At 40.6% G+C, this 14,694-nt stretch overlaps 1 protein-coding gene across 1 annotated transcript in view; it reads left to right on the top strand.

Moving 5' to 3' along the window:
* The window catches only part of LOC146642586 (radixin-like), a 28,670-nt gene extending 15,744 nt beyond the window's left edge, over positions 1–12,926 (top strand). The window contains exons 3-15 of the mRNA XM_085398943.1: positions 1,222–1,305; positions 1,687–1,782; positions 2,685–2,807; positions 2,993–3,144; positions 4,572–4,655; positions 4,892–5,038; positions 6,417–6,513; positions 6,609–6,772; positions 7,169–7,299; positions 7,709–7,869; positions 8,035–8,127; positions 8,733–8,969; positions 9,990–12,926. Coding sequence (XP_085255069.1) covers positions 1,222–1,305; positions 1,687–1,782; positions 2,685–2,807; positions 2,993–3,144; positions 4,572–4,655; positions 4,892–5,038; positions 6,417–6,513; positions 6,609–6,772; positions 7,169–7,299; positions 7,709–7,869; positions 8,035–8,127; positions 8,733–8,969; positions 9,990–10,154 — 1,734 coding nt within the window. The 3' untranslated portion in view covers positions 10,155–12,926. The remainder of the gene's footprint in view (positions 1–1,221; positions 1,306–1,686; positions 1,783–2,684; positions 2,808–2,992; positions 3,145–4,571; positions 4,656–4,891; positions 5,039–6,416; positions 6,514–6,608; positions 6,773–7,168; positions 7,300–7,708; positions 7,870–8,034; positions 8,128–8,732; positions 8,970–9,989) is intronic.
* Positions 12,927–14,694: the final 1,768 nt, after the last annotated feature.

Genomic DNA, 14,694 nt, shown 5'->3' with positions numbered 1-14,694 from the left:
TCTTTTTTTCTTTTCTCTCCTCCCTTCACGCTCTTGCTAAACTTTGCTTTTTGCACCCCGCCTCTCAGCTTGCTTCTCGTCTTCCTCTTTACTCTGTGTTTTCCTCCGTCTCTCTTCTCGTCCTGTTAACTACCACTGAGGCAATGCACGGCTCAATGTATGAGTAGGTGTGGGAGGAAGGATGTCAGATGCCACGGAGGTCAACCCTGCTCTGTTCTGTGCCATCAGCTGCTTCTAGGCCTACTGCCAGTGCTGCTTAAAGAGGAACAGCCAATGACTGAGTTTTATCCTCTGCTCCACCCCAACAGAGGTCTTTGCCTTGAAAAAGTGTGGCTTCACTCACTGGCAGAGTGCTGAGAGGGTAGGATTGAAAGGATCTGACACATTGCCCACATATGGGGGAAAATGTTCTTCTATTGTCCTCTTTAGAAATTCTGCAATTTCCTGGAATATTTTTGCTCAACTGAGGAAAAGTTGGACAGCAGCACTTGACATGAGTTGTCAGTAGTACTGGTGCATACATGCAGTGCACCACATCCTGTATTCTAAGAGAACCATAACTATTGTGTGAAAAGTAAAGGTTGTATAAAAAAAATACTTTTTGCCAGTATTGCCTCAGTGTTTTGTGAGCCACCTCACTTTATCACAACCAGTATTCAACTTCCATCTGTTTAAAGTAGTGTACAGTTTTCCCTTCGTGTGAATCTCTCACTTAAGATGGTAGCACAAGTTTTCAGTAGGATTTAAATCATGAACGCAAGTGGATCAAGTTATCATTCGATTGCTTTGCTGACTAGTTTAGACTAGTGGCATAGTCAGGCACATGAGATGAAGTGTGCGCATAAAGTGCATAAATTCTTTGAATGTTGCACACTTTTTGTACAACAGTTTGAAGAAGCAGTCTTTCAGAAGACTGGTTGATTGGATAAATATAGATAGATATGCTTTTTTTCCCACCTCCCTAGTGCTTCGTGAGTTCCTCTGACTCTCATCTGTCCGTAACACGCTTAAAAAAATTGTTCTTTAGGGATTCTTGACCTGTTCTTGCAGTTAAAGTATTTGTCCAAACTTATAGGTTTAAGTGGTATTTAACTGCCTAAAACAGGAGCAGAAAAAAGGGAATAACACGCACACATGAATAATTGCAACTTATTTTCATGTCTTCACTTGTGTAATATTTGCAAGCAAAGTGAACTTCCTCCCCCCCCCCCCCCCCCCTAGATCAATGTCCGTGTGACCACCATGGATGCAGAGTTGGAGTTTGCAATCCAGCCAAATACCACAGGAAAACAGCTGTTTGACCAGGTGAGCAAAAAAAGTATTGTGAGGACAGAAACCTGGCACGTAGGAGTGTGGGTGCTTGAGAAGTTGACACTTTGTTTCCTGTATTCTTATGCTGTCAGTCCCCACCTCCCAGCACAGGAATTTTTGGTGCCTTCAGAAAGAGTTTAGTCAGTGCCAGAATAATAAGAAATGAAATCAAAAACGCTCCCTATAACAGTTTGTTAAACAGGCAGAAGATAAATATGATTTCTTTACGTTCTAACAGTCGCCTCCCTTCTCTCTTAAATGTCTCTGCCACTTACCACAGATCACAGATTTGTACTTCTCAGACATCAAAGAAAAAACGCTATCTAAAGGAAGAATAAACTGTGAAAATCCATTTTTCTTTTTTTTTGCTTTTAGGTGGTAAAGACTGTGGGCCTGCGAGAGGTGTGGTTCTTTGGACTACAGTATGTGGACAGTAAAGGCTACATCACATGGCTGAAACTCAATAAAAAGGTAAATATCACTTTGTTTTGTGGGAAAGTAGAAGCTTGGTCTATGTCCCTACCCTCACCTATCATCACAAGCTTTGGGTAGTGACCGAAAGAACAAGATCGCAGATACAAGTGTCGGAAATGATCTTTCTCCGAAGAATGGCTGGCCTCTCCGTTAGGGATAGGGTGAGGATTTCGGCCATCTGCGAGGGGATCAGAGTAGAGCCGCTGCTCCTCCTAATCGAAAGGAGCCAGTTGAGGTGGCTCGGGCTTCTGACTAGAATGCCTCCTGGGTGAGGTGTTCTGGGCATGTCCCACCGGGAGGAGACCCCACAGCAGAACCAGAACACAATGGAGAGATTATATTTCTCAGCTGGCCTGGGAACCCTTTGGTGTTCCCACAGAATGGCTAGAGGAGGTGGACGTGAGGTGGGGGTCTGGGCTTCTCTGCTTAGGCTGCTGCCCCCGGGACCTGGCCCCAGATAAGGGGAAGAAGATGGATTGATGGAGAAGCTTAAAAACAAAATTCCATTATTAATATTATTATTAATTTAAGCATGTGGACTTCAACTGATTTTCTTAAATTGTTTGTCGGGGTCTTTCTCTTTAGCTCTCACTTTCATGTTTCCTCCAGTGTCTGTGTCTATTGTTTGTCTGGTATTTGCCTAGAAGCAGTACTGTGGTACTGAAGCCTCAGATGTGGTCTTTCAACAGGCTTCTTCTTTCACTCACCCCAAAACAATCCCCAGTCCTAGCACCCCTGCTATTACAGTGTGTCTCTACATTTCCAAGTGTGCATTACAAAAAAAATATCCTCATGCTCAACAAGCATGTGAGCAAGACAGACAAAAGGCAGAGGCTACAGAAAAATAGTATTGAAAAATTCCAGTACATAATGGAGCTATTATTATTTTTTGAATCCAGGTGACCCAGCAAGATGTAAAGAAAGAGAGTCCTCTGCAGTTTAAGTTCAGAGCCAAGTTCTTCCCTGAAGATGTCTCAGAGGAACTAATCCAGGAGATCACCCAGAGACTCTTCTTCTTGCAGGTAACTCCACACACTCAGGACACCAACACTTTTAGCAAATAATTAGTTTTTCAGTTATTTTCAAAACCTCAAAATATCACATTTTTATGTTACTATTATCTAGCTTGCTCTGTTCTCAGCATAAGTGCTAACTAAATCTTACAGTCTTGAGTACATTTAGAGTCACGCACACATTTTTCTGCCAGGTGAAAGAGGCCATCCTGAATGATGAGAACTACTGTCCCCCAGAAACGGCTGTGTTGCTGGGTTCATACGCTGTCCAGGCCAAGTATGGAGACTATAACAAAGAGGTGCACAAGGCTGGGTACCTTACTCATGACAGACTGCTCCCTCAGAGGTAGGCATTTCACATAAAGTTTAGCATTTTTTACTAGAGATGGACCGATCCGATATTACGTATTGGTCCGATACTGACCTAAATTACTGGATCGGATATCGGAGAAAAATAAAAAATGTAATCCGATCCATTAAATATCACGAAAGCACCTCACAAAACTTGCAACACGCCGTAACTCGCCTCAGAACGTTAGCACATCGGAGCAGTATGCATCACGTGATAGAACGGCTGCGTTAAGCTTAACAAGCGACTGCCTCTTCTTGCTGCTACTTCAATCATGAAACTGCTTAATGATCAGCTGATCGGCTTTTCTGTCGCGAGTCCGTCTCTCTTGTTTGTTTTTGGCCCACTTTGCACCAGAAAGAGGAAACCAGCGGATAAACAACAGCAGCACGTTTAAGCTTGATAAGCTGTTGTTAAAATTTATTTAATATTACTTTCTACACCAGGATCTTTTTCTACGTAGCTGACGCTGGTAACTGTGCAGGGACGGATCTAGCAAAGTTTAGCCAGGGGGGCCGATAGGGCATTAACAGGGAAAAGGGGGGCACAAAGACATACTTTTCTTTCTTATTCTCATTTAAAATGTCTGGGTGTCAGATAATTATTTATTGAAAGCTAAAGTTTTAATTTGATATAAAATGAATAGAAGTCAATTACTGTATATAGTAACTATTAAGTCTAATATATATATACCCTAGTAAGCTATAGTACTTTTTACTTTGGGAAGGTACCATCTGTGCAGTCTGCAATTCTGTTGAAGAAAGATGTTGAATCTATTTAATATTTCTTGAAAAATAATTGATTTTTCTGCATTTTTTTTTTTTTCACACTGCATCAAATTAAGGTTGATTACGTCGATTAAGCATCATGAGGTGGAGCGTGAGGGGTGGTTCCCTATTTTTTAATTTTTTAATTTTTGTTGTTGCTGGGAGTTGGAACCCTATTAGTTAGGTTGCTTAATATTTACGCTAAGTACTCTTTAAAATACCAGAATAGGGAGGATGGTGTAGGTTTAAGTTTATTAGATTGATCAGTATTGCTGAACTATGAAATATTTTTTTTTGCATACAGGTATAACAGAATAGCTTTAGTGTAGTTGTTTTAAACTTGAGTATGAACTTATACAAAATGCAGCAAGATATTTAAAAAAACAGTTTTGTTGATTAAAAAAACACTATCGGATTCATATCGGTATCGGACATAAAAAAGTGGTATCGTGCCATCTCTAGTTTTTACATATATATATATATATATGATTCTGGTGTCAGCCAGAGTAACTGGATTTTGACTTTCATTTTTCAAAATCTATATCTTTGCCTGCTGGAGTATTTATGATTTCCTCTTTGAGGAAGCAATTCTGTGCTGTTTGACATTCCTTCAGATGAACATCATTGTGTGTGTGTGGTGTGTGTGTGTGTGTGTAGAGTCCTGGAGCAGCACAAGCTGACTAAGGAGCAATGGGAGGACAGGATACAGACCTGGCACGAAGAACACAGAGGAATGCTCAGGTGTGTGTCAGACCTTTATCATGATGAAACCCTTGTAGACATGTTTGGATTTGCCATAAAGTACCAAAGATTTAAACCCACTTAACTTAAATTCGAATGTGTGCTTTTTTTTCTTCTTCTAGAAGAAAATGTACGCTAACTGAATGCTATTGTTTTGAACATGTGATTGTGTTAAATTTCTAAACATAATATAATATAATATAATATAATATAATGCCTCTTTTTCTCTACTCTAGAGAGGACTCAATGATGGAGTATCTTAAAATCGCCCAAGACTTGGAGATGTATGGAGTCAACTACTTTGAGATTAAAAACAAGAAGGGCACACAGCTATGGCTGGGCGTGGATGCTCTTGGACTCAACATCTACGAACACGAGGACAAGTAAGGAATATACATAATCCTTGGAAAAACTAATTTTCTGACTAATTCTACAGCTATTAGCCTTGTAGTGCTGATAGGTTTTTTTTTAATCTCAGTATGAGGCCAGCATTTTGACGTTACCAAGTGGAAGTTTTTGCATGAATCTCCTCACACAGACAAAGAGCCTCAGAGCTGCGGTTTGCAGTTGGTTGCTAAACAGCAACAGCCTTGAATAGTGAGCAGTTGGAGGTGTTACTACACAGTGTGTCACAATCATAACAACTGATAGATGTGTGTCGATGCGCCTGGTATACCTGCTGTGTTACACAGCCTCATCACAAGATCAAAACTCGTATTGAATTAAATATGAAATGGAAAAAAAACGTCAGATTTTCTAGAAGCTTAGCTGACAGGAACAACTGTGCAACCCACTCTGGAAACATTTAGTGGGGTGCTTTTAAAAACATGAAAATATTAATATTTATTATTATTATAATATTTATAATGTTTGAATCTTGAGTGTGGCATTTAATATATTTAAGAGATTTTCAACAACTTTAATGATCCAAACTTGCTGACAAAGGGTTCATATACCCAGTGGATTTTGGTTCATGGGCCCACGGAGCACATACTGTTAAACTCAAATCAATTTGATTTAATCAGACAGACCCCTCTAAAAAAGTGGTTGTTTAGATCTGATGTTGTTAGAGTTGTGATGTATTTTATGGGGGAAAATACATCACAAGTGTATCTAGCTGTGTGACATAAATGGTAATAGGACATGCACAATGTCCAAAAAGCTTAGAGGAAGCAAAGATATTTTCGATAAGTGAGAGGTGGAGAAAGTCTCTGTGTCTCCATTGTAGTAGTCTTTCCTGTTCCCTTCTGGTCAGATTTATTTCCCCTCTTCGTGAAGGACAGATTTAATCACTACTCCTGTAGCATTTCCTCTCACTCTCTGCATCACCTTTGTTTATGTTATCTGAGGACAGCTGCCTTCCTCCTTCTCTCGTCCAGGTGACGGGTGAAGGGGAAAAAAAAAATGATGATTGCGAGATAACAGCATAGTTTTTTTTTTTGTTCTCTCTGTTGGCTGCAGCTTCCTCACTGTCCTTCACTTTCTCTGTTTGTTTTCTTTTTTCTTTATTATTACCTCTTGTTCACAAAGCATCTACCTACTACTACTCGAATTAGTGTCAGCCAGTGAGCGTGACACCTGATACTGCCGCTATTCTCACACAGACCTGAAAGACGCTTCAGTGTCATCATTTCCTGTAAGCTGGTCTGTTTATACTGGGCACCATCTGCTGGCTGAATTTTATACCACGTGGTATTGGGTTACTTTTAACAGGCTGTTAAAAGTCTGCACAATTAACCAGTTTTTTGCTATTTCATCCAGATTGACACCAAAGATTGGATTCCCCTGGAGTGAGATTCGAAACATCTCTTTCAATGACAAGAAGTTTGTCATCAAACCCATCGACAAGAAAGCACCTGTGAGTGTCGCACTCAGTCCACAAATATTCATCCTTCAGCTTTATATAAATGCTTCACACGCTTCTGTTTTGCTCTCTTTTATCCATGCCTTTAGGACTTTGTGTTTTATGCCCCACGTCTGCGCATCAACAAGCGCATTTTGGCATTGTGTATGGGTAACCACGAGTTGTACATGAGGAGAAGAAAGCCCGACACCATCGAGGTGCAGCAGATGAAAGCTCAAGCCCGGGAGGAGAAGCACCACAAACAGATGGAGAGGTACTGCAGAGGGATGACTTGGCCACATACACATACATTTTTTTTTTTTTTTGTTCCATGTCATTATGCAAAGCTATGCATGGGGAGTGTGCTAGGACTTGATAACATTTGATTATCACTTTCCCATTAAAACAAATGCACAAAATTGTATCAGACCAAGGCTTACACTGATGACGAGTCACTGCTACAGCAGAGCATTTCCATTAGAGGGCAGTGTCTCCTCTGCTACACAAAAATGAGGCATGTTCATGTATTCATTCTGAAGCTTCATTTAACTTTATTCAGATCATGGTGAGAGTACTTCATCTATGTATATATACAGTATTAAAATAGATGTTTCATAGTTAAAATATACACACAAAGTGATCTGAAACAGGTAATCTGCAACCTTCTCAGGGCCCAGCTGGAGAATGAAAAGAAGAAGCGAGAGCATGCAGAGAAAGAGAAGGAAAGGATAGAGCGTGAGAAAGAAGAGCTCATGGAGAGGCTGAAACAGATTGAAGAGCAGACGATGAAAGCTCAGAGAGGTATCCCTTTTTCTTTTTCATTCTCTCATCAGTTTTCTTACTGTAGCTCTTACTTCCTCCTTCCCTCCTGTATGTCAAACTGGAGAATCTCTCTAGGGCTTTAGATCAAGACCAATTACATATTTCATTATGTTTGTGTGACCAGAATATATAAAGATTGAGCAAAGCTTTTGTGCTTTCATTTTTCTTTTCTTTCAAATTAAAAATACAAACTTATTTAGAAACCCATTTTTCAATAGTTGAAATAAGAGGAAACTTTCAAAACACAATAAGTTGCGCTCTTGCGGCTTCTGTTTTACATTAAAGTCTTCAGTTGCCATCACCAGAGTTCATTCTGAGGTTGGACTCTGAATGTTTACAACATAAATCGGAGCTTATTTATGACACGTTCGCGTCTGCTCTTCCACAGAGCTTGAGGAACAGACTCGCCGCGCCATGGAGCTCGAGCAAGAAAGAAAGAAAGCGAGGGAGGAGGCTGAGCGGCTGGAGCGAGACAGGCAAGCAGCCGAGGAGGCCAAGGCGGAGCTGGCCAGACAGGCTGCAGACCAGCAGAAGACTCAAGAGCAACTGGTGTGTGTTGTTTGACTGATGCTGGGAGCAGTGCCAGACTGTCATATGTGTATATGCTTTATGCTCCTGCACTTACAAGGCTCTGGTGTCTGTCTGATTATTTCGGATTGTTTGAAGCCATAGATTGTTCTGTATGAGTAACAGCAGGGACTGCTTTCATTGCAGGCTTCTGAACTGGCTGAATTCACAGCAAAGATCTCTCTCCTAGAAGACGCCAAGAGGAAGAAAGAGGATGAGGCCACAGAGTGGCAGCACAAGGTAACGCAGACTTCATTGATGACTTCATGCACCAGATGAGATAAACATGTGGAAAACTTTCCAACTTGTGCATGATGTGACTGAATTTTGTCCAGCAGTGGACACTGAAACAATTAAATTGGTTAATTTTTAATATTTGTCATCATAATATTTGTAAATCAAATGGTATGGACTACTACACCTACTGTGATGGAGGATTAGAGTGATCGGGAATCCTGTGTTACATGGATCCATACAGCATACCCATCGCTTGTCTTCCACATCACTCATAATCAGATGGTGTCTACATTTTGATTGGCTTCACTAAACATTTGTTAATATTTACATATTTTAAAAAGCGTGTTTTTAATTAATCTAAAAAATCTAAATCTTTCCCCAACTCCTTCCTGTAATGAGTTTCTTTTACAAATAATCGTGCAGTTTTGCATAGATGGGTCAGTTCATGATGGATGCAGATTAGGCTTAATGCCACTGATTATTTTTGGTCTGATGGCCTAGATCTTTAACCACAGCTGTTTTGTGTGGCATCCTTTGCTCTCACCTGTCTAGCGTGACTCTGTGAGCTGTCTGTCCTAATCTCTCCTTCCTCGTGCCTCCACCTGCAGGCTCTGTCAGCCCAGCAGGACCTGGAGAAAACCAAGGAGGAGCTGAAGACCGCCATGACAGTGGTGCCAGCGCCTCCGGGCGGTCATGCTGAGAACGAGCACGATGAACACGATGAGAACCACGCAGAGGCCAGCGCCGAGCTCTCCAATGAGGGCGTCAGTCATGTTGACCTCCGCAGCGAAGAGGCTCGCGTCACTGAAGCACAGAAGAATGAGAGGGTTAAGCAGCAGCTGCAGGTAGGAGCAAGAAGTGAAAACCTTTAGGGCAGGGTTAAAATGACAACCCGTTGTTCAGATTTAGCCTCCATAAGAAGCCTGATATTACTCTTTATCAAAACTAGTCCTATATAAAGAAATTCCACCACTGTGGTGTGCATCTTGCGCTGAAATGAAGTCTAAAGCCAAAAATTGCCAGATTAATTTTAGAGCAAACTTATATATATACAAAATAAGCTTTAGTTTCATGTAACCAAAGGAGGTTTGCGATACACAAACAAAAAATAATATCATCTCATTGTTATTTATAACAGCAGTTTTGTTGCAAAGAAGAAACACGGGCCAAGAAATGGCAGATAAGGGTAAGATGAGGCATACGTCTGTGTCCGTTCTTCTTTAAACTCCTGCTTGTCACAGGAGATGCGCTGGCTTATACTGCAGCCTGGCTTTAAAACAGACTTTCTAGAAATGAAGTAATCAGATGGATAATGTCCAACCTAATCATAGTTTTTATATTGTTAAGTAAATTCCAAAGACTGCTATGAAGCCTGGCTACTGCATAGGCCAGGACTAATACTGAAGCTAATGCAAGAAGAGTTAGAATAGTTTTACATAAAGAAAGGCAGGAACCTCACACCCAGGCCTGCACTTTGTATCGGCTTCCTCCAAAGACGACTGCTGAAGGAACAGACTTTGGTCCAACCATTGCTGATCCCTGCTTGTGTGTTGTTTTCAATACAGCAGAGACAAACACACTTTTGATTTAGTTGTCAGTGAAGACTAAAGATCGCACACAGAGAACCAAAAGCTAAAGATAAGTGGCTTTGCGTCAATCAGATGTTTAGTTTTGAAATGGAGCGTGATCCCGTTTTCTCTTCCGCACACGTCCTGTTTTGTTTGTCTTGTCTGCAACGTCTGTGCCGCCCTGATCATCAGACAGTTTTCTCTCCTCTTGGCTTTAATTATTATTTTTTTGGTCGCGTCTTCTCCTCCTGTTCTTTTGCCCTCCTCAACCTGTTATCCTCTCTTCTCTTCTCATAGACATTGAGTTCAGAGTTGGCCGAAGCCAGAGACGACACCAAGAAGACCCAGAACGACGTGCTGCACGCCGAGAACGTGAAAGCAGGCCGAGACAAATACAAAACTCTGCGGCAGATCCGACAGGGCAACACGAAGCAGCGCATCGACGAGTTCGAGTGTATGTGAGAACAGCACCTCAGGGTTACCCCGCTCTCCTTAACGGCTGCTTGATTTTTTTTTTTTTTTCTTCTTCTTCATGGACAACTGACGCTTCCGTCCTCGTAAGCCTATCGAGTCTCCCTCAACACCCCCCCAACACCCAGGCTGTCTCAAGAAATCTTCTTATCCAATTTTGCCAAAGTCCTGCTCCACTTCCTTATCTGAGTTTGGATTTCTCCCTGATGTGGAGCTGCATACACGCCACTCTGAACAAGCAAATTATCGTGTTGGAGAGATCATCTCCATCTCTTACTCGAATGGGGGAAGTGAAACTGTAAAAACCAAAAATGGAAGCAGTTGGAATTTTTTATTTTTATTTTTTTTTGGGTAAACATGGCCATAGAGCGATTTTGTTGTTGTTTTTTTTCTTCTTTCGCTTGAAAACTTTGTATGCAAAGCTTTAGTATGATTCTATGTTTCCAGTTAAAAGATCTTCTGTCCTCTTCTTGTTTTTACGTTTCTTCCTTCTGCTTTTGTTTGACTCGTTTTATTGATGATGCCCATCCTTTTTAGTTGTCTGTTGAGGCCGGGTTTAACCCCAGGTTTCCAAATAAGGACTGGAGTTTAGGGACAAATTAGGTTATTGTTTTCATTCAGTGTCAAAGCACTTCTATATTAGCATGTCAAAGCATATCACCTGGTAGATGTTCTAACACTCTCACCATCTCTAAGTCGTTAGAGAGAATTTAACTCTACTTACTAAAGTCAAACTATAGTTTAAACATGACATTTATAGATTTATACAAAAAAAGATAACACTGCAGTATTTTAATAGTGTCATTACAGGCTAAAATCAATAATTGCAATTTTTGATATAAGATATTTCTGTGAATAAAATTGAACTGACCCTCGTAGGGCAAAGAGCCACCCAACTTGTCACATGGCAGGTTTTGACGAACGAATGTAGCAAAGGTAACAAAGGGAAAAACAAAATGTTTTTCTTTAAATTTACAGAAGTCATAGGATATCAACTTGTGCCACTTTGAGCTCTCGCCCTCAAGCTTAAAAGTATTGTGAATATAAGCTAATTGGTAGTGTAGGCGTTGCGTCCCAGTGTTTAATTCCCAGTCACCATAGATGGTTTTCTCTGCCTGCCAGCTCACAGAGGATCCCAGGGACCGAAAATAAGGACGGGCAGAGGAACCGCACTGCAGCCGAGCCTTTTCTCCGTCTGTCCAATGGTGTGTGTGTGTGTGTGTGTGTGTGTGTGTGTGTGTGTGTGTGTGTGTGTGTGTGTGGCTATGGAAGCTGAGGCCTGGCACCTCTCTGGCTGGGGAGCTTATGAAAACATCTGTCTCAGTTCGGGACAAATCTCTACCTCAGTAATAATAACATTGGTGACTGACAGTCAAACACTTAGGATGCTCCCTCCCTCCCAAAATAAAATTAGAAAAAAATGAACAAAAATAATTTTACTTGGTTACTGTTACATTTTGCGGCATTGCTCCCGGGCAGGCTACGTGTTGTCAGTTACTTTCTGGCTGTATTTTGGTTACGATTGCTTGAAAATATTGAGGATTCCTGTGAAATCTGGTTAGAAAAGTGTTATTTTTTACATATCAAGCTAGTTTTACACAGCAGTTTCTCCTGGCCTTGCTCAGATGTTTGTTTGTTTTTTGTTTATTGCTTTTTGTTTCCCCCCCAAAAAAAAAACTCCCAAAAAATGAGGAAGATGAGTGAACAAATGCTGCTGATAAAGGTGTGCTCTGTGCAGAGCGTAGGTCAGTCTGCCAGGGTCCATTGAAGCATTCAGGGTCTTCTTAGAAGCGGCGAGCGATGGTGGGCTCGGTCCACAGAACCACTCTGAACTCCAGAGGTTTTAAAAGGCTCTCGTGAGTTAAAGAAGCCCAAAATGTTGACTTCAAGGAGACAGTTTCAGGATGTGCAGCAGAATAATGGGACTGAGATGATTTACTGGAAGCTCTTAGTGCAAACAGACCTCGCTATCATGACTCATGGAAATCAAGTAGAGGGTAGGTCAAAAATTCCCTGAACTCTTTCAATTCATATCCAACATAAGACAACAAATGGAGTCCAGCTTTTGTGGTGTGGGAAACATGTTCCAGGGTGCATTTTTGAAATGAGTAAACATTAATTTTATTTTGTTTTTGTTTTGTTTTTTTATTAACAATATGATGAATATGTTTATAGTATGTTATTGCTATACTTGACAGCTGGTGTAGGTAGTTTTTCAGGAGGGGGGGGTTTGTTTTGTTTTGTTTTTAATGCCCTGGAGTTTTGACGGTAACGCATTTGTATGACATAAGCCTGTCTTTTGTGTTTAACTTCAGTGTCCATTGTTACTATTGTGTTTGCCATAGCAGGTGAAAGAAATGATCCTGCGCTTCCAGCCCATATTTTTTTTTTTTTTTTTTTTTTTTTTTGGTAATGTGTTCAAAGACCGTAAAGTAGCAGCACGTATCGTGTATTGGCCAGCTTCACTGGAGGGGAAAACTCTTGCTGACATCTCTCTCCCCCCCCTCCACATCGATGCTACAAGGCTTCAGTTTGACTGTTTTTCTTCACAGCAGCAGTTATTGGCGCATCTGTCCCCTCCAATGAAGCCGGTGTCTGTGATGACGCCTGCTCTGGCACCAGCTGTCATGTTTTGCTTTGCTTTTGTTTTGGAGTCCCCCCTCCTCCTCATCCTTATGTTCATGTTAGTACTCCGTAAGATAGAAGGCACAAGTGGATTTTGGTCTATTTCATTGGTTCACAAATAAAAGTTTTAAATTTTCAGCATGTGTTTTGGTCACTTTGCATACTTGTGATTATATACAGTGGCACACTTGGATCAGATCAATTATTTTTAGTTGCAATGGTAATTAAGTGACATTCATTAACATGATTTGAAATACAAAGTACTATAATTACTTTCTCTAGGGAGTAATTAAGTAATGTACTCGTTACTTTAAAAAAAAAAAAAGTTCAGACTACTGTGTAATACAACTTTTTCTGAATAACGACCCAACAGTGGTGCTATAAAACACTTAAAACGACCCTCTGTGACTCACCATCTTTTATAACAGTACTCTTTAATGAATAATCACAGTTACAGCAGAAAGTGTTATAATATTGAAGTACTTAGTATTTACATTGTGCCAGTAGAATACTATGTGAAATAGGTTTTTATCCAGTAAGAGTTATGATATCCGCAAGTCAGCATATTGCTATATATGGCTGAGTGCACTTCCAAAGGAAACAACAGTTGGAGAAAAATGGGACGTCATCCATCACAGGCTTCTTCATCCCAACAAGTAAATATCCAGTGTTGTAGAAACCAAGACCGGACAATAAGTGAAAAATTCACACACCAAAAAGAAAAAAAGCTTGTTATGTGTACAGTTAAACCTAAAAACAACACTTAAACAACAACTAGCATTACATCACAACAACGGCAAGACACGCCTCTCAGGAAAACATATGTACATAAATTAAACAAGAACACATGCAGGAACTAAAAACATGCATAAAAGTTTGCTGAACATAGTTCAGATTATTGGATGTGTCATAAGCACAATGCCACGAAGAGGCATTACTTTGGGCCCACCCTCAGGTGCCACGCTGACACACAGTGCCAGGAGGCCAGAGAGAAGGCGCTTCTTCAATACACACAGAGGTTCTCTCTCATCAACAGCATGTGTTGGACAGGAAAGAAACCAGTGGGCTATATGTAGCTGGCTTGTGATTAATGGTACGATGAGCTCAAGTGCTAAACTTTTATTTCCTCGGTGGCCATTTTGAACTTTACAGTTTAGGGCCTCCAGTCGACAGAAAACAACCAAACTTGTGTTCTGAAGAACTCCAGCAACATTAACATTGAAAGGAAAATAAAAAATATAAAGTCGGTGAACATTTTACTTAATGCTGCATCCTACTATTAGAAGTATGTCTTCCTCAATAGTCCCACAGGCAGGTAGCATCTTGAACGCATAGAAAAAAGTGTTACCATTAGCTAAGGAAGTGCTCGGGTTGCCAAGGCAGGTGTAATTTAACCTCCAAATGCTGAAATTGAAATATTGTCTTCATTTGTTGAGCTACCAGGCAGTAATGCACTGAGGCTAAAGGAGTTTTAATATTTTGTATTAAAATATCAGACAGAAGTTTTCAACATTTGACTACTAGAAAGCAGCTAGCAGCTTAGCTCGCTAACCTTTGCTAAATTTGTTTTATATTGTCGTTATTTCAAATAATTCACTAGTGAGGTGATGAATTATTGTTACATGAAGACCACACCTGTTTGCTATGGCAGACACTGAGTAGAACTTTGGATACATTCAAAATGGCCGCCATAGGATTTCATATAGACCTAAATATAAAAGTCCCCTTTAAAACAAGGCTGGGGTCTGTGCACTCAACTCAGGGGAAAAAAGGCGACCTTTTTATGCTTTTCCTTATATTCTGCCATACATAAACACTGCTACAATGTTGACTGCAATTAAACATGATCAAAGTTTTTACTGAGGTCACTGTATACACTTGTCTGCTAGCATAAACTCCAGGCCTC

This window comes from Rhamphochromis longiceps, linkage group LG23 (assembly GCF_057381845.1).
Source record: "Rhamphochromis longiceps isolate RC_006_pf linkage group LG23, R_longiceps_female_GT1.1, whole genome shotgun sequence".
NCBI lineage: Eukaryota > Metazoa > Chordata > Actinopteri > Cichliformes > Cichlidae > Rhamphochromis > Rhamphochromis longiceps.
The sequence above is the reverse complement of the archived record's forward strand: the minus strand, read 5'-3'. Positions and strand labels throughout refer to the sequence as shown.